The following is a 20,143-nucleotide window of genomic DNA, read 5'->3' as shown; positions in this document are numbered from 1 at the left end:
CAATTTACCCGCCTCTGTAGAACTTCTTTGCTGTTTATGCTTGCTCAAACCTTCCATGACATCTTGAATTCTCCATAGTTCTTTCTGAATCTGAGCTCGCTGTATACCTGCTGACTCAGTCTGCAGTAAGGAAACATTATATATGGGTAAGTATATATCTGGAGAATACTCATTTTAATTTTCAGACAACATCACAAACACAAGAGACAACTAAGGTTTAGGAAGCAATGTGATTAGCACTCTCCCATCTCACATTGATAAGTGATAAGAAGTTATGGAGGTTAGTGGTTAATGGAAGAGCTGCCATCACAGCAACTGATAGTTGAGATACCCCTGTGGCCTACTGCAGGCCTGACAGAAGCTTTGCACATCTCATCCTCCAAGAGGGAGGCGAAGCATTCTGACAGCTTGGCTAGTGACACAGGAAGACAAGATATCTCTGAATATACAATGCAGAATGGAAACTGGGGAATTCACCACTTAGCTAACTAAAGCAGCTCTGTTCAGTAAGATAATTGTGTACATGTTGAACTGTTTGCACATCTGTCACTGGCCAGAAGGGAACACCAACAATACAGACTGATGGGTGGATCTGACAGACATTTAAGGGACCATGACTATTATATATGGAACATAAATCAAGAAACTGGGTGGGTGTTAAGAGAAGAAAATCCATATTTAAGTGAGGAAGCAGCCAGCAAAAGAGATAAGAAGCAGTGTGATTACATGCAGTAAAAGGTTAGAAATTTCAGCAACTGAAATAAATAGCTGGCCAAAGTCTGTGGCAAGATTTAGTCACCTGACGACACACAATACCTATCTATTTATTAGTTACCTTTGTTGCGTTTTAGGTTCCTGTCAAACATTACACATTAACCAGCTAATCACATCTGAAGTTGTGACCCAGCTGCATGTTGAAGCAATTAATGGCATCATAAAAAGGGAGTAAGTCACAAAGTTATTCCACAACAATGTATAATAACTTTGTGGCTGGTTCCCATCAGACCATTATCATTATATGCTGGTTCCAATTGCACGCTGAAGCTGGGAGTCCAGTTCAGCTGACGAGTCTCCCAGCTGCTGGGGCACACCATGTCAACTGAACTGACATGGCTCCCAGTCGCTGGGTGGCACCATATGCCCCCGAGTCTGGGTGCCTGCACCTGATGGGGCTCCCAGCCACAAGAGCATGTGGTGCATGTTTGCAGCTGGGAGCCCCATCTGCTGAGGGTGCTCTCAGTTGCAGGAGCTTGCTACTTGCTGATGCGGGGGGAGCCCAGGATTGTGACTAGTTGCAATCATGATCCCACACTCCCACTACACTAGCAGTAAGGTGTGATGGGATCTGATGCTCAGCCCCACAATCACACCTCCTGCCATACAAGTGTGGCATGACAGGAAGCACGACTGTGGATCATGTATTAGAACCCATTGTGCCTTCATCTACACAGCTGGCAGGGGCCTTAGAGAAAAACAACCCCCAATGCAAACTCTTGAGCAAGTTTGCACAGGGAATGTAAACAAGGATAAAAAGGAAAAAACCCTCACTTCCAACCTTGAAAATAGTGTGAAGATGAGAATCTCAGCAAACTGTTGAATAAATTATGCCTCCATGACCATGCAGGATTTGGGTAAGTGATACTGTTTCCTATAGAACTTTCCTACTCCTGTCACTGCCTCACCATCTCCCTTCTACTGTGGTATGAGGAAAGACGTTCTACCATGACTGGGCTTATGGTGTTTTAGTGTTCCTTATTATTTGAAGAGTTCAGGACATAAGTTACTTAGCCAGACCTCTACAGTGACATCCAAAAAATACTAGGAAGATAGCAAACATACCAACAATTAACACCTGTGTAAGAAGGGAAAGCATTTTTATTCAGCATGATCAAGCATGTTTCTTTGTTATTTTGAGCACGTAGCTAACTCGGTTGCCTTATAAACACTTAGGAGAAAATCTGCGTGTTAACTATCTAAGATGATAGAATAGTAAGCAATGGTCTCAAATTGCAGCAAGGGAAGTTTATGTTAAATATTAGGAAAAAACTCTCTCACTAGGAAGCTGGTGAAGCACTGGGACAGGTTATCTAGAGATGGTGGAATCTCCATCCTCTGAGGTTTTTAAAACCTGGCTCGAGAAAGCCCTGGCTGGAATGATCTAGTCAGGGACGGTCCAGCTTTGAGCAGGATTTGGATTAGATGACCTTCTGAGGTCTAATTTTCTATGATTCATTCAACTTCAAGTAATGCCTGAAAAAAATTCCCATCTTATGGCTTCTTTAAGGATGTCCTCAGCAAATATAGGAATTCCAAAGAAAAACAGAACAAAATCTTTTGTATCTACTGAATTGTTGGAAGGGAACATAAATCCACAGCTCCCACCTTCCCTTTGTAAGTCATCTTTAACCAAAATCACATAGAGGGAATAAAGAGGTTGTTTATTTTAGCCTTTCATATGAAACTGATTTAAAAGCACTTCAGATTAAGACAAGCCTCACCTGAACTTCCCCAAGTCGGTCAAGCTGCTCCTTCATGTGGTTCCTTGTAATTGTTACATCATACTCTAATTTGTCATACTCTCTCCAAGCTCTTTCCAGCTCCTTAATTTAGAAGGGAAATAGTATTAAGATACTAAGCATGTGTTCTCATCCAAGTTAAAAAAACAGACCTTTCAAAAACCAAAACCTTACAACTGTTTTGACTAGTCCAGCAGTATCAAAGCCCAGAAGATAATGAATACTCATTCTGAACAAATTAGAAACTATGTTTTTTTTCCTGTTTGAAAAGGTTTTCACTTCCAACTGGCACTTAATAAAGCTCAAACAAATTGATTTGTCCTCTGTGGACAACAAGATAAGGAACAGAGAAACCTATCCGTCCTCAAGAGGTTTTTCAGACCCTGTCTTAATCATACTCTCTCATAAAATTAAAGTAGATTGTAAGATGCAGCAATACATTAAACATTGTCCATTTCGTCATACAGAATGCAATGGTGTATTTTTTATATTCAAAGAACCAAAGATGGGTGACTCTTCCTGAAAATATTAAACAAATCAATGTTCTTTGTTTTGAGATCTCCAGGTATTTTGTGGCTACTGCACAAATAGCAAATGAACATTTTGCCAACTCCAAAAAGTCAGGGAATGAAGTTTTCCATTTTCTACTGCCATTCAGTATGTCTTTTGTCCCATATCTTCATCTTTTTGCTCTGGTGAAAAGCAGTTACCTGTCCACACCTGAGCATCTCCTGACAAAAAGTCATATAAGAGGGGGGATGAAGGGCTGATGCATGTGCCTCAAATCGGGGGTTTGGATTTTCTATATCTTATTCTTTCCATAGAAAATAAAACATGGCAAGTTACCTTTTGGGTCCTTGAGACTAACAAATTAACAATAAGTTTACTTTTGTGAATCTCTAAATGCTAGATGGATGGAAACCTCTGGCCCTCAAATTCTATCCTGCCTACCTACTTCCTTCTCTGGTTTGCTCAATCTTTAGCACTTTTTAGCAACAACAACAACAACAAAAGACCTAATTAACAGCAGGGGCAGGGGCTGGGAGCAAAAGCTGGAAGAGGGAGAAGAAATACAGAGACCCTGGTGGCAGCAGCAACAGGAATGATGCGGGGAATGATGCCTGGACCTGGAGCCCACACAACATGAGTTAACCCCTTGAGGTATAGATACAGCTCATGGGCTGCCTGTTGGACAGCCCTGATCTAGGAATCAGGCTGGCAAACTCAGGCAGCAGAGTAGTGTAGTACCAACTGATCTTTTAACCTAAAGAAAGAGAACTGCCTGTGAATGGAGAGGTTCTCTGGCTGTGTCTATTGTATGTTAATATGTACCAATATGATATCATCACTGAAAAATATAAATTAAATGCAGTATCTGAGAAAATCCCTGTCATTCTACAGTTTGCTTTGCAATCAATTCTTAACCTCAAAAAATGAAAGCTACTATGTATTTGCCCCTTCTAAAAAAAGTAAGAAAGAAACAACCCTCTGTCAACTGTATTAAAAGACCATCTATTCCAGCTGCCCCACAGGAAGCTGGAGGTAAATGGAGAACTATTTAAGGCTGCAGACAGTACAATTAAAAAAGTATCAACAGAAAGAGAAATCAGTTAGCATGTCACTGAGCTTTACTGGCTAAAATGTATTACTTACTGCAGTAGCTCGAGATACTTCTCGGCACGTACTAAGCAGTCCATTCTGCAAGTCATCTCTCTGTAAAACAACGTTCTGTATGGAGGCTGGATTATCTGCATTCATTTCTATCTCTTGACTGGCTGATAGCAAAGCTTGCTCAAGCGTGTACTATTATAATAAAAAGAATTATTTTAATGTTCTGCATCATTGAGTTGATTTTCTTTTTACTTCAGTTATCAGTGTTCTGATAATAAGCATGTAAAATAATAGCCACATTAGGTAATAAACATAATTGTCCTACTTTCTCCTTGTGTAGCTGCTGAAGTTTCTCTTCCAGTGCTTGTACAACTTTATCTTGTTCACATAATCGGCTAAGCTTAGCCTAGGTTATAAAAGAAGAAAGTTGCAAATAGAACCACTATTATTTTTTCATATAACCTATGATCAAAAATACATGTTCCAGAATGACTTGATACAAACTATGTGAAGTACTGTTATTACTATATCTTTAATTGTAATGTGTCATGAGCCAGAGCATTGAATTTTTTTAAGTACCCTGAGAACCTCTGAAAGGCTCTTTGTAACACAAAGTAATACAGTATAATCTCATAAATCTGGTTTTCAAAATTCCGGAATTCTCAAAAATCTGGCCCTTTTTAAAAATACACTGCATCGGGGAGTAGTGGTGGCCGGTCCCGGAGCAGTGGCCGCATGCAGAGTGGCAGCACAGGGTGGTAGATGGTAGTGGCAGCCGCTGTGTGCAAGCTTCCCCCTCTGCATCCAAAGGGGGCGGGGGGAATAGCGGCAGGTGGTTGCGAAGTGGAGGGAGGGGTGGGGGGGAGAAAAAGTGGCGGCTGTTCCAAAAATCCAGAATTTTCACATTTCCGGCAGGTGCTAGGTCCCAAGGATGCGGGATTTATGAGGTTATACTGTACTATAATTTCAAACAGCATGGATGAAAATGCAGAAACTAGTTATTGCACAGCTAAATCTTTTAGATCTGCCAGCAAGTTTCACTACAGTCACTCATACTCTTTTTAACCCACCTCCAGACTTGGTTGGGGTAGACACTATTTACCAGATCCATTCTTTCCTGTCCTGTATTTCAGAAGGTGGTTTTGAGCAGCTGCACTTCCTTAACAATGCCAAATGTGCTAGTGTGGGAGCCTTGCAGGTTTCTATTCTGACCCTGATTCTATTAAATCCATATTTGGGACTACTCTTACAATAGACAGATTATCTGGCTTGCAAAGCAGGCAATGACTAGAATATATGCAGAGTTCTGAACTTCTGCTGCTGGTGTGCTCTGGAAGGTAGCAGCTTCTCTTAAGTTTGGATCTGTTTTCCATTTTAAGTCTAATATTAGCTCTTTAAATATATATTTGATAGCCTTATCAATAATAAGAAGCTCCCACTATACAGACACAAGGATTCTAGCAGAGGCACAAAAAGTCTCTAGTCAGTTATGATGTCTATGCTTGTCCACATATATAGGTACATAAGATTCTCACACTTCCTGGAATGAAATTTGATAAATTTTAGGATCAAATACAATCTTTTGTACATGTAACCAACTGAGAAACCTTTATCTTATGAAACACCCAACCTTGCCCCCAATGAGATATATTTTTGTTTGCAAATGAAATGCCAGTCGATTTTTTGTAAAATCTGTGTAAACATGTAGCGTAATAATTTTTTGACTTTTAAGGTAAAAAACCAGGACCATTGGGAAAGGTATTTGAAGATTCATGATGCTTGGGAAAGGTCCTGGAAGACTGGAAAGAGGCCAATGTGGTGCCAAGCTTTAGGACGGGGAGAAGAGAGGATCTGGGAAACTATAGGCTGGTCAGTTTAACCTTTATACCGGATAAAATTTGGGGAAAATTTATCAAGAAGTCCATTTGCAAGAGACTGGCAGAAGGCATGATTCTGAAGGATAATCAACATGGTTTCGTTGCAGGCTGGTTGTGTCTGACCAACCTTATGACCAACCTCCTTTTATGATCAAATAACAAACTACTTGGATGTGGGAGATACGGCTGATGTCATACACTTGGATTTTAAAAAGGCTTTCAATATGGTCTCCCAAGGGACCAACCTTTTCAGCAGTGTGCTGTAAATTAAGCCCCATGACCTCCCTGAGTACCACTTTGATCCTCTTCCCTTGCCTGATCTGCTGATCTGTTTTTCTGCTCCCTAATCTGCTGCAAGCCACACACACAGACTGCCCTGGCCATTTGTGGCATGCATGCTGCAGGTTGGTTACCACTCTTGTTTTAGCCAGTCTTTCTTGTTAGACAATGACATATACAGAATTTTTCTTTATGACTTAGAATCTAGGGAATACGGCATCCCCAATATTAGAGGCACTGGACAGAGATGCTGCTAAGCATAGGACAGCTGGAGTGTGAAGTGCTGCGAGATGCTGCTGGTGCCCACCCTAGTCATGCTACTGTACAAAACCTTCTACAAGGAGTGTACACATGGTTGAATTGGCCAGGACATATTCATACTGTATTTAGCTTCTAACTTTCTGTTCACTGAATAGAGAACTTTACGTTTGTGTCAGGCCACTTTTGCACTTTTCTTTTTAACAAAAACAAGAAAAAAATCCTGTGCAAACGCATTGTCTAAGTTCTGGTTTTTAACTGTACAAATGTCAGAAAATAGTGAAGTTAATGTGCCTGCAACAATACAAATTTTCCTATCTTATACATCTGTTTGCTCAAGGAAATGATTTTTAAGGCATAAGTAGCAGTAACTGAATACACTTTTAAAATATAAATACTCCTTAGATCTTGAAGTTTAGATAATAAACTGTAGAATATAAAACACTACCATGTTTACGTTGCGGGGGTTTTTATGCTTTTAAAGCAACACACTAATGTTGCACTAACAGCTATTTTAGCATTTAATTTCTAAGATTTAGTTTTGTTTCCCTTTAACAAAGGGGTAAAGAAAAGAAAGAAATCCGGAACCACTTGGCCTAATGGACTGCAGAGTTGGTAAACTCCATGCAACATTTCTTTTTCCTGTGGAACTGCTAAGTCCCTTAAATCTACGCTGAGGTGGACTAAGCATGTGTGACTAGGCAATTCTTTTTCAGGCACACCTATAAGATTGTTTCTAGCTTGTGTGCGCCATCTGCAAATCTAGAATTGATAACTTTTTAGGGGAAAAAAATCAGTCATTTTAATACCTAGCAAATTCATTACTGTCTACCTGAAATTTCAGTTTTAAAACTTCAGCCATTTTTCCTTTAACCCTGTTGAAGTGAAAGTACATACATGACATCCACGAAGAGTAGTAGCGGTACTATTCCAACCCTATATATTGAAATATAACGATGGGCTTTTCCTTGCTTAAACATCCAAAAGCAATTCACTTTTGGACAGATTCAATACATGGAAAATTTCAGCCCAAGACACAATGGTTACAAAACGTTAAAATCTTGACCACCTTTGAAAACCAGAGAATTTCCCTTCCCTTCTATTTTCACCACTTAATACTAATGGATCCCTACATTATTTTCATACCGAAATGTTACATTCTGGGTAGAAACTAAAGTCACAACACTAATATAATTAAGCAAAAACAACACCAATGTGGCTCTGAGAAAGAGCAAAAATACAAATACTTACATCGATATCCAGCTCTTCAGATCTATATTTGTATAGTGTCCCCCTACACTCTTCTTGTGTCAACTATAAAGAAGAAGAATATAGCCATAAAACAACTTCATTGGAATGAAGAAAATGAAAATGCTGTTCAGCTCAAATTTTAATACAATAGAATCAACTTTAACTTGAAAGCCAAACACATGATGCATGACTGCACAGTTTTAGCCACTACACAACATTTAACTCTTAGTTATGTAAGGTACTTCATGGAATGTCGCATATACATTTTCAGGAGAAAATTATATCACATAACTAATCCAGGTAGTAAAGCTTTCTAATCAAAACAAACTGTGAACTTGTGTGAAGTTTTTTAAACATTCATACTTCTTTGGCAAGGTAAGCCCTGGATTCTGACAGTCACTGTAATCAGGCATGAGCTGTGAAGTTGTCAAAATTATACCTAATTAAAGCTCCATGTGCCATTATATATGACTATGTACTTTTTCATAAGTGCAGTCTAAATACTGCCATGTATTCTGCTCTGATATTCCAGTGGGACTGGAGCAGTCTCAGGCTTGTACCAAAGCATCTAAGAACAGATTTTGATTTCTAGCACATACGGTATGTGTATCGAAAAAACTGCTTCTGAATTATGGGTAGACTTCATCTCCCAACACATACTTTTTCCTCTGCTCTTCTAAACAGTGTTCACAGCACTTCAACAATGGCTCTAAAGGGGTACCCTCCTAGTTCTTGTACTGAGACAGGCAAACTTATTGCTTACAAAGGCTGCCACTGTCATGCCAGTCAGCAATGCAAGGGATCTTCAGGGCAGTCTGAGAAGGAATGGTCAGCATACTAGCTTCTTGCCATTTTTATAATCTAGATTGACCACCAACCAGAAATTCTTTAAAATATTTAAAGGGGAAAATATAACACAATGCATTTATATACCTGTTTTAGAATACTTATTTTCTATTACATTAGCTACTGTGTAACTGTAGCAAACATCTTATCTACTATTTTAGTTAATACTAAAAAAATGTTTATTTTTCTATTTCCAACATATTTTTTTCTCCCAATACATACATTATTTGATTTGTGGCATGTATAGATCTTAATTGAGCAGGAAAGAAACCGTTAAAGCCTAATTTGACTTTAAAGGACATTTATGAATGCAAAGCTCAGGGGAGGGTTAAACCAAACAAGCATTTTGAACATACAATAAATCTTCAAAAGACTTAAGTGTTTCATTTCAAGACATACCTCATGCAAATGCATCTGGTGACAATTTAAAAGTACGGATAGTGCATTAAGACCACGCAATAAGTTTCTTTGAAATGAACATTTAATGAAAATGAGCACCAGAATACAAAAGCCACAGCACCACAAGAAATATTTTATTTTTTTAAATATAGTTAACCCTTAACACTTCAGAAACCATATTTTTTTAAAAATCCCCCCTAATTATAGATTCCATCTTTCTGACAAAAAACCCCTGAAGAATGGAAATATTTTAAAAGGACAGTGCTCATAAACATGGTCAATAGAAATCTGGCCAAATCCTCTCAAATTACAGATAAAAATCTTACCTGCAGATTATTTCCATGAAATGCAACAGGGATGTTTGTCTACCTTTAAAACCCCAAATTTATATTTCCCAAACACTTAGGAATTATACATAATGTAATTTTTTTTAAAAGCTTAAAAGTTCACTATTTGTATTGGCAGCAGCTCAATCTTAATTACAGTTCCGCCTAAAATAGGTTTATGGGGCAACTTCCCACTTCCAAAATACAGTAAGTTTTTGGAAAAATCAAAATGCATTTTTGAGGAGATATACTATGTACTTCAAAACTATTAATATGTCTTATTCAAACTCTTCTAAATTTTAAAAACAACACTGAAAGTGTCCTACTCCTTTATGGTCTTTTATTAGTGTTACACTACATAATGTGTTATCGCAACAGGCAGCCAATCATTTTACCTCCACACAAGAAAATACTGCAGCATTTACATTTACTTCATATTTAAAGAATCTAGTATTAAACTAAGCCCTTCATTCATCACTGACAATGCAGCACTTATTCAAGGGTTCAACAAATCTGCTAGTCAGTTTTGGACAACATTGGAAAATAGTCTCTTAAGAGCTATATTGGGTTAGACCAAAGTTGGCACTAATCCACTATCACATCTCCAACAGTGACAATGGTTGATGCTTTAGAGGGAGAGCATGTGCACGGGGTATACCTAATGATCCATCCTGGCATATCCTCTCCGACATCCAACACCTGTATAGGGATGTCAAAGTATACATCCCTACTGCTCTCTTTAGCAGCTATTAATGCACTTATCCATGAATTTATCTCATCCCTTTTTTAACTTGGCTATACTATCTGCCTCTACAACCTCCTGTGGCAACAAGTTCTAAAAGTTAACTACGCACTGTGTAAAAAAGTATAGTCTCTTCTTAGTTTTAAACCTGTCTCCTCCTAATTTCAGTTTGTGTATCCTAGTTCTAGTATTCTGGGATCTGGTGAATAACAGTTCTCTTTTTAGAGTATAGACAGACATTCATTTGTAGTGCTACAAAGTGTCTCTGCACTTCAAAACACTGCAAAAACGTAGTGTTTTGGGAGCGTAGAGGTGTTCAAGCCCTGTTGCTGGAGAGTGACAAAGTTCTCTCTCAGGCCAGCTCTCCAGCCCATAGCGAAAGAGGATGGGTACTTTTTCGTCTGCAAGCACTCCTTTCGAAGGGCTGTATATTTATTTTTGGTAGTGCCACAAATGCATATTTAGCACTACAAATGTAATGCCTGTCCAGAGTCTTAGTCTTTTTCTGGTTTGGCAGCTGCTCCATACTCCTAATAATTTTGATGGCCCTTCTGTTTCTCTTTAAATTCTACTACATCCTTGTTGAGATATGCAGACCAGAACTGCAAACAGTATTTAAACTGTGGGGGCACCATGGACTTACAGAATGGCACGAGTACGCTTTCCATTTTGTCTTCATCATCATCTAAATGATGGAGGCCCTTCTTAACAGTGCCTAATATTTAACTGGCTTTTTCGGTCACCATTGCACACTTAGCTGATATTTTTGGAATGACGCAAAATGAGTTGTAACACCTAGTTCACAGCCCAGCATTATGTAATATTGTTGAGGGTGTTTACCCACCTCACTCCCATGTACCTTACCTTTCACTTGTCAATGGTGAACTTATCTGCCACTTTTTTTGTCCACTTACTTAGCTTTGTGAGATCTTTCTGCAGCTCCTCACCATCACTGTGAGAGTCAATCTGAGATTTCTTTGTGCACTCCCTTTTCCAGCTCATTCATAAAAACGTTAAACAAAGCTGGGACCAGCCCAAAGCCTGACTTTCATGCCACTGACCTTCCTTCATCCTGAAAAGTGACCATTTAGGTCCACCCTTTCCTTCCATTCTTTGAACCACCTCTCAACCCATGAAATAACCTCTCTCCCAATCCTGTGGCAAGCTGTATTTCTTAAGAGACTTTGGAGAGAGGTCTACTCAAAAGCCTTTGGAAAACCCAAATAAATTATGTCAACTAGATCCCTTTTGTCCACATGCTTGTTAACATACTAAAAAACTCCAGCAGATAGGCAAGGAAGGATTTTCCCTTAAAAGACAAAAACAAAAAAAAAATTCTGACTTTTCCCCAGTGCCTATCATAGTTGTCCATGTCACTGATGCTTTTATTCTTTATTATACATTCCAGCAACTTACCAGGGATACAAGCAACTCACTGATCTGTAGGACCGCCTCTGGAATCCTTTTCTGAGATGGGTCTTAGGATGGTAACCTACCAGTCCTCCTGCACACAGTCCATTTGTAATGAAAGGTTGCCTGCAACTACCAATAGTGCTGCAATATCCCATTTCAATTCTTTCAGGGCTTGCAAGTAAAAACATTTAGTCCTGGTAATTTATTAGTGTTAACTTTATCGATTTTGACCCAGTGTGGGGATTTCTCCAACATACCCTTCAGTAAAAACCAATGCAAAAAGTTTATTTAGCTTCTCTGCTTTGGCCTTATCTCTGAGTGCACCTTTTATACTTAGGAATGGATCAAGGAAGTGAACAGTTAACCAATTGTTTAACCAATCAGCTCAGTGATAACCAGGTCTAGCTTACTGGTTATGGTTTAGCCTGAGACATGGTGCAGTTTAGGAAGGGAGGGAGGGAAGGGAAGTCCTGTGGTGCTGCAGCAGGAACCAGAAGGTGGCAGGGTGGGCAGGAGGAAGGGAGAGAGAGAGGAACAAGAGGGGTAACTAATACTTAATAGCTACACTCTATGGACAGAGAGAGGGTGGGAGGGGAGGAGAAAGGGGGATAGAGAAGGGAGGCCGGAGGAAGAGAGGGGTTGCCTGCTCCCCCCCTTGCAGCACGCCAGCAGCTGCAGTGGGCTGGTAAAGACCCTCGCTGGCTGCTTCCCTCCTCTCCCCTCCCTCCTTCACTGCTACAGCTGGTCCCAGGAAGCTGTGCACTGGGGCTTCCTGAGCTCTGGCAGGCAGCACAGCCCAGGAAGCCCTAGATGGCAGCAGCTAGCACGGGGCTGCAGCCACTGGCATGAGGCTTCCTCGGGCCAGGTGCAGGAGCACAGGAGGGAGGGGAGAGTAGAGAGGCAGGTTGCACAGCCCTGCCAGGGAGGCAGCTCATTCCTCCCCTGCTGCAGCTGGTACAGGGAAACTGTGAATCAGTGGCTAAAGTCCCTCGTTGGCTGTTGCCCCCTGGGACTGCCTGGGCTATGCTGCCTGCCAGGCAGGGCTGCTTTGACCCCCTCCCCCCACACTGCTTGGGGCTGGTGACTGCAGCCCCTCTTCTATGGCAGGGTGGAGCAGGGCAGGCACTGGGGCTCAACATTCCCCCCCCCGCCCCAGGACTCAGCACAAAGGCACCACTGGCCTGACCGACTTTACAGAGCCATGGGCTGGAGCCCAGTGTTGCTGCGCCCGTCCCCATCCCTGCACCAACCACTTAATCATTTAACATATAAACATATATTTATTTAATCGATATTTACATCCCTAGAATTGAGCAGACTGAACAGTGCAGCAAAACCCTCTGGCTGCTCCACAGAATAGGGATCCTAATCAGGGGAATGGGCTAAGGGGGCATTACGCGACGGGTTCCAGAGGGGGTACTGACTGGTCCAGCAGTGACAGGACCAGTGGGACAATGCCTATCTACCTTTCTCCTAACTGGGCAGTCCTTGGCCTAGGTAAGTGCAGGGAGCATTGCCTTGCTTCTTCACCCCTGTCCCAGACCAGACTGGGGGAGGGGACCTTACAAGTATTCACTCTTGAGAAACTCTCTCACAGATCTTGCAGCCCGACACTTGGAAGATCTCTCTCAAGGAATGGACATGTTTGCCCTGGCAGAAATTGAATGAATGCTTGTACACTTGACACTTCTACCAGAACAGCTATTCTCCTAGGGGAAAAGTAATGCCTGTACATGGCCAAAGCTGCCTATGCATATTCAGCGGTTTCTTCAGTTGTAATTGAGCTGCAACAAGACTACATCCTTAGTAGTAGCAACAATATGCTATGATTCAGCTTCATTAAGCACCAGGTAGGTAATTTAAAACTGTATTTTACATAATAAAACAGATGCAGCATTTCAAAAGAAGGAAAAAAAAATCAGCTGCAGCCCAAATAAGAATATAAATATTTATAAACAGCAAGTTCAAAATCTAAGAGCCCAAAATCATGTTTAATTTGTGAGAGTGGTGACCACTAGCAAACTGAGGTCCTTCTGTCTTCTGGAAAAGCAGAATACAAAGATCTGTTTTTAAACATGTTTCCAAATGTATCAAGAACAAACGTGTCCTGACATTAGGCAGTTGTCATCTCATTTTACCCAGATTTTTTTCCTTCCCCTTTGGTGTCCACATTATTCAATAAAATACTGTAAATCATTAATATTCAAATCCTTTGTGTTACTTAAAATAAGTAATATGCAAACTTGGCATTAGGAGCTGTTCCAAATATTATGGCTTTTAAAAAAAAGTTCTATTCCACCAACAGGATCCCTGTTAGGTAACATAGCATTTCTTACTTAACATGCAGAAAAGGCCAATTGGTCTAGAGATGGGCACAAGTTGCTAGACTAAAACTAAGCATTCCCCAGGTTTTTGGTTTTCTGAGTAAGCATTGATGGTACTGGTTAAATACATTGAGCCTGATTATTTCTAGCACAGCAAACAGCAGAGAATGGGAAGCTGAAGAGTAGATGAATTTAAATCACCAATTTTAATTTAAAATCAACAAGAAAGACATCTTTATTTAAAAATCAATTTTAATTCCATCTTGCAGTTATATTTTTCAACTATTTTCTTAATGTGCAGTTTTTCACTGGCTGATAACCACTGAGATGTTGATTTGCAACTATATATAGCTTTTACATTAAATTTGGTACTTTTTTTGCTAACAGGGAGGATGCAACAGAAATCTGGGTAACTATACACACATTTACTCTGATGCCTTTTATTCAGATCCTTGGTTTATACATTCTACTGCTAGAAATTGGTGAATGATACTTATTTAGTAATTTTTTATTTAACTCATGAGGTATGTTGAGTTACCTTTAAAGAAAACCTGAAATTCATTAAAATACACAAAAATCAGTATTTTTTCTTTTTTTCTAATTAAATAAAGCAATGTTAAATATGTTGGAGGGATTAGAACTGTTTATCAAAACAGGTTTTATATTTGAAACTGATTCATTAAAGAAACCTTGGTCTCTACCTAGTCAGTTAAATTAATTGTTACTGCTGACCATATCCTTTAGCAGTTGGTAATTAGATTATAGCACCTCAAACACAGCTTTAAATTAAAGACTGGAGAAGGAAAACAAGCTTTTCTGCTTTTTCAATTCCCAATACATCTATGCACCTGCATAAAAACTGAAGCTATCAGAAGCTAATTTATCAATTGAACAAACTGGTTTTGCCAGTGACTTCCCCCAGATAAGTGGGACTTTAAAAAAATTGTTTGAAGAGTATTTTTAAATTTAAACTATTCTAATTAATTATCATCACTTCGGGTCCTACTCTAGCTTGCCATAATTCCAAAATTTCATTATAAATAAAATTATTAAAAAAAGGAACAATACACGCAATTTAAAATAAATCCTGTTTAAACAAACAACCCCTCCAACCGCCCCCCCTTTTTTTAAATCATTGATATTTGTCTACCCTGGCAAGCTGGTTGGTATTTTATTTCTTCCATCTGAATTTTCTAAAGGAAACGTAGAATGGCTCACTGTGAAAAAAGTGACAGTCCCTTCTTTATGCAGTACACACTTTCCCTGGTACTAGCCTGCCAACATCTCAAACACAGAGATCTGGAGGGACCATCTCTCTAGTGACAAAAGTGTATTCAATGTTCATGACCCTTCACATTCATAGCTTTACAGACAAGGATGTCAAAAGAAAGACGTTAATTCAATTTCAATTGTGAAACAGTATTTTTCATATCCAAAAATGGTTTTAAAAACTGAAATGGATTATTTTTAGCCAGCTATACAACATTCTGAAAATTCTGATAATGTTTGCTGAAAGATTCACAGCAGTGGGGGGCAGCTTTTTTTTTTTTTTAAACTCATTTATTTAAGGCCTGAAGGCACCCTCACTCTCCCACTCTGATCCTAGAACCTTCCTTCAAGATTCCATATTAAGATTTCCTTTTTGGCACATGTAGGTGGAAGACATTTTCCTAGAAAACTTGAATGTATGTCAGTGTTTCAGTCAAGAGTCTCTAGAGTTTTTAAGCACTTCCTCTTCACCTTAAGGGCAGTTAACAGAATGCCAGATATAATCTACACTATGGAGCTGATTTATAATATGCTAATTTAAAGTAATACACACACACACCTCAGACCAACATTATAGTGAAATTGCATAAATTTCATCCGCCTATTTTGTGGAGTGAAACTAGTCTCTCCCTTTTAGTCAGACAACTTTATAACTATACCCATGCTTGCCTAAGCTCCAAATTTGAAGGAACCGAACAAATATATTCTCTTTTGTCTGGCAGTGAGACATTTTTATACCTCATTACCTGTCAAAATCTCAATCATTTAGGTAAGAAAAATGATTGGTGTGGCTCGGGCTATATTTTTCTTTAAAACAATAATGTTTTTAGATACAATAGAAATTGTGCAGCAAAACTCACATGCACATAAAACCCGCAGTGCTGACAGATTTATATTGGCCATGCTCATAAGTCTATGCAAGTATCAATACTATGTCATATTTCCATTCAGCACATTTCCTTTTCTTGATGTCTCGCCAGACCCACGACTGCCATGACTACATATTCTAGAAGTATACACTCTGTTAGGTTTGCTGTGACTTTGTTAACAAACACTGTATTTTGGATCTACAATCTCCAGATCAAAGCTAGTTTGATCTTTGTTTTCCTCCAAAAGCTAAAAGCTAAATAAGTGCAAACAAAACAATTGTAAATCCACTTCCTAGAATGTAAAAAAATGCCATAAATAACCAGGTAAACATCATTGGCATGCTTTTGTAATAATCAAAATAAAGAAGCATCTTTTAAAACTAATTGCATAGAACCATGCTAGACAAGTGCTGTAAGCTTGTTGAATACTTAACAAATTTACTGGACATCTAATAAGACATCAACTGGTGTAAAATTCTAGACAGAAAGTTATCCAAAAGGGTACACTTAATACTCAATGACAAACGTTCAGCAAAAGCCATGCTAACAATACTGCAGCATTTAATAAAGCATGGATGACTTGTGGTTTTCCAAAATAAATAAGAGAAACACCAATGTTATGGGTAAATCTGAGAAACAACCAAAAACTGTCACTGAAGAAAATTTTCGCAGATGGTAAAGCAATTTCATTCACTTTCCAAGACCTTACTTGCTGGTACAGTTGGGGTCTTAGCGCCGAGTTCTCAATCATAGTGTGAACCATGGTGATTAAAGGTTCATTCTCTTTCATCTATTTCAAATCAGGAGGAGCATACAGCAAACATCAGTTTACAGCATGGCTAGATTTGAAAGACGACACTGTAAATATAGCCTCTACTTTATTTTTTTTCTAATAATGCAGTAGTTTACATTTTATCCTATGCTTTTATTGTTTGCATCGTTTAACAAAAATAAACATTTGAAAAACATATGTAACATCAAGTTCATATTGGCAAGACAACACCAGAAGATTTTAAATGTACGAATATTTCATAAAAGCTGCATTATTTCCATTGTCGTTTGTGTTATTAAATCAGTCTAATTACTTCAGATGTTTCACCAAAAAAACCTTAAATACCAAACGGTAAACATCAGGGGAAAATGGACAAAATACGGAGTGGCCAAACCATGTACGACACTTTAACACACAAAAAAACAACAGAAAAGACAAAAACCCAAACCAAAACAATCCCCCCCACCAAAGCAGCCAGATTTGCAATAATTTAAAGCACAAACAAATACACTACAAGTAACATCCAAATCCTTATCTGAAAAACCTGTTGATACAGTTTCTCAAGAGCAAAATGTTGACTATATCCTTTCAATACACATTTTGAGAATCTAAGTCTTCACAGGCATTGAACTGAAGTTTACAATGGTCCATAGCAACATTTCTCAACCCAGGTTGTGACCGAAAAGTGGGTCACAAGAATAGTTCTAAGGGTCACGAGCCCGCACCAGAAAAAAGCGTGAAAGTGCGGATTTCCCTTGCAGACTGGCAGCGTTCCAGCTTGCAAGAGGCTGCTAGGGGCATGGCCAGTTCTGGCACTGAGAGAAGGTGGCCAGGTGCCGAGGCTGCAACAAGGGAGGTGGGGCAGGGCACTGTGGGTCGCACACCAGCAGGGCCAGAGGAATGTAGGTCAGGACAAGTTATTGATCTTGGCAAATGGGTCTCAGTAGGAAAAAGGTTGAGAACTACTGTCTATAACAGCACTTCCCAACCCTAACAGAACAATGCAATCTTGCATCTTGCAGTGTTCTTTCTATATGAAAATAAAGTCTGTGAGTGCGTGCGTACATACACACATGCTCTTTATTATCATATTAGTCACTGTATTTGCCCAGCTCCGTGTGTGTGTGTGTGTGGGGGGGGGTGTGTTAAACGGTCTCTGGCGCATTTCAGCTAGGTTAGACATTTTCTGCCATGTTTGAACCATAAATGGTATGTGCTTATTGACAGTAGTGCAATTGTTTAAAACAGGTTCTGCGATCAATTAAGAAGGTGTTTGCAGAATCTGGCATTCACAATATTAATACATTAAAATATTAACACATTTATAAATACATTTTCAATATAAAATATTAATACTTGTAGGCCATATATTAAAAAATAAGTGGCTTAAATTGTCTTATATCCGGCATACTGGGAGAGTTCTTAAAATCTGGCCAAGAAATATCTCCTTCTCATAAAAAACTTTGAATAGAGTGGAATTTTGTATGGAAATATTCAGAAGTTTTTAGCTTTTTGTCCAAAATCACAGATATGCATTTTGAAAGAGGTTTTTTTTTTAGGGTTGTGCGAAACAGCACCATTTCATTTCAATTTCAGTTTTGCTGTTTCAAAGGGACAATGTTTTGTTTTGCTGTTTTGAAGCACTGTTTTGTTTCACTTTGTCTAAACTGTTTCACTGTTTCGACGCGTTTCAATGTTTCGCTCATAGGCTATAATAGGGAATCATGAAAATGCCTATAACTTTGTCATTTCTTGCCTGATTTGGATGAATATTCAGGGATAGTAGCCACTTCTGAGGGCATGATGCCTGCCAAGTTTCAAGGAGATAGCTGCAGGGTTTTCTAGGAAGCTGAATCTCAAACAGTTCAAAGCAAACCTCATATCACTTGCCAGCAGCAGCAGCCTGCTGTCATCCCACATGCAGATCTGGGGACCCACGCTCCCCATGAGGGCTGTGGGGCCATGCAGACTCTGCCTGGGGGGTGCGGGTCCCCAGATCTGCATGCAGGATGACAGCAGGCTGCTGCTGCTGGCTGGGACCAGCGCTTGGCACAGCCTGCACTGAGCGCCAGGAAGACTGGTGCTGCTGCTGGCCCTAGCTGGCAGAGGCAGCCTGCTGTCATCCTGCATGTATATCTGAGGGCCCGTGCCCCCTGGGAGGGCTGCAGAGCTGTGCCAGACTCTTTCTGAGGGGAGCAGACCCCTGAATCTGCACATGGGATGACAGCAGGCTGCTGCAGCTGGCTGGGGCAGCGGCAACACCTGAGTCTGCCCAGAGCAGCCCATGCTGAGTGCCAGGAAGACTCGTGCTGCTGCTGGCTCCAGGCGGCAGCAGCAGCAGCAGCCTGCCGTAAGCCTGCGTGCAGATCCGGGGGCCTGCACTCCCCAGGAAGAGATTGCCACAGCCCTGCAGCTCTCCCAGGGAGCGTGGGCCTCCAGATCTGCATGCAGGATGACAGCATGCTGCCACTGCTGGCTGGGGCCAGCAGCAGCACCAGTCTTCCTGGTGTGGGCTATAATTCCATGAAAGGGAATTATCCTCAACTAGACTGCTCTAATTCAGCTCTGCCTTGATGGACTCAACTCCTTCTATATTATTTACTTTTAGCTTAACACTACACCCAAAAATTCAACGTGAAGGTAATTGTTATTCAATAGCAATTTTAATCTTTAATGCCCTTGAGGATCAAATATAGGCAATTAAATATTGTGCCTAGCACTACAAATTACGGATCAAAAAGCCTTCACAAAAGAACCACAATTATGATTTAATATCCCCAAGAAAAAAAAATATGGCTAACAAACAAATCAGATCTTTATTAATGGTCAAGCAGTGATATGACATGTGCTCCACCTCATTCTGCCATTTTTGTAAACATTAATCCACCCATATACAATTACCTGAAAATATGGTGGTACCACGCAGCGTGCTTCTGATTTTCCCCCTCATTTCCAAAAAATCATTATTTGTCAAATAAATCCAAATTCTCTTACAGAGCGACAAAGAAAATATTTTACTCAGCAACTGTGCTATAAACCACAGGGTGTTTTGTAGCTAGCATGGGCTAAAGGAGATAGAAAGGACATTCCTGTGGGTCCTTTTGAACAAATGGTTTCCAGTGAACAATGAAGCTGGATTAGGAAGGTCCTTCTAGTCTTATGTTTCATAACAAATAAAGTATTTATATAGTGCAAGAGTTGGCAAACATTTTGGGCAGAGTGCCAAAAACACCCGCAACCTTGATTTTTAAGATGTTGGTGTGCCAGTGGCAGATTGACAGGGAGTTGCGAGGGACCCAATCCTTGTTGTGGAAGCACATCCCTGGCCCCTTTTCTGCCATCCACTCCAAGACACACGTGCTAAGTAAAATGTCTTTGTGTGCCACACTCT

At 39.9% G+C, this 20,143-nt stretch overlaps 1 protein-coding gene across 7 annotated transcripts in view; it reads right to left on the bottom strand.

Annotated features, from left to right (window-relative positions):
• The window catches only part of PLEKHA5 (pleckstrin homology domain containing A5), a 263,161-nt gene that overhangs the window by 20,975 nt on the left and 222,043 nt on the right, over nt 1–20,143 (bottom strand). For 5 of the 7 annotated variants that reach the window (XM_090043560.1, XM_090043559.1, XM_090043563.1 and 2 more), the window contains 6 exons: nt 16,690–16,770; nt 7,793–7,855; nt 4,453–4,533; nt 4,170–4,319; nt 2,499–2,600; nt 9–120 (listed from right to left, as the gene is read on the bottom strand). In XM_090043560.1, the coding sequence (XP_089899686.1) occupies nt 9–120; nt 2,499–2,600; nt 4,170–4,319; nt 4,453–4,533; nt 7,793–7,855; nt 16,690–16,770 (589 nt within the window). The remainder of the gene's footprint in view (nt 1–8; nt 121–2,498; nt 2,601–4,169; nt 4,320–4,452; nt 4,534–7,792; nt 7,856–16,689; nt 16,771–20,143) is intronic. The other 2 variants (XM_090043562.1, XM_090043564.1) reach the window with 1 other exon arrangement.

The sequence above is a fragment of the Crocodylus siamensis genome, chromosome 4, assembly GCF_052110815.1.
Source record: "Crocodylus siamensis isolate JL-2025a chromosome 4, ASM5211081v1, whole genome shotgun sequence".
NCBI classification, from domain to species: domain Eukaryota; kingdom Metazoa; phylum Chordata; order Crocodylia; family Crocodylidae; genus Crocodylus; species Crocodylus siamensis.
Note: the sequence above shows the minus strand (reverse complement) of the source record. Positions and strands in the feature narration are given on the sequence as shown.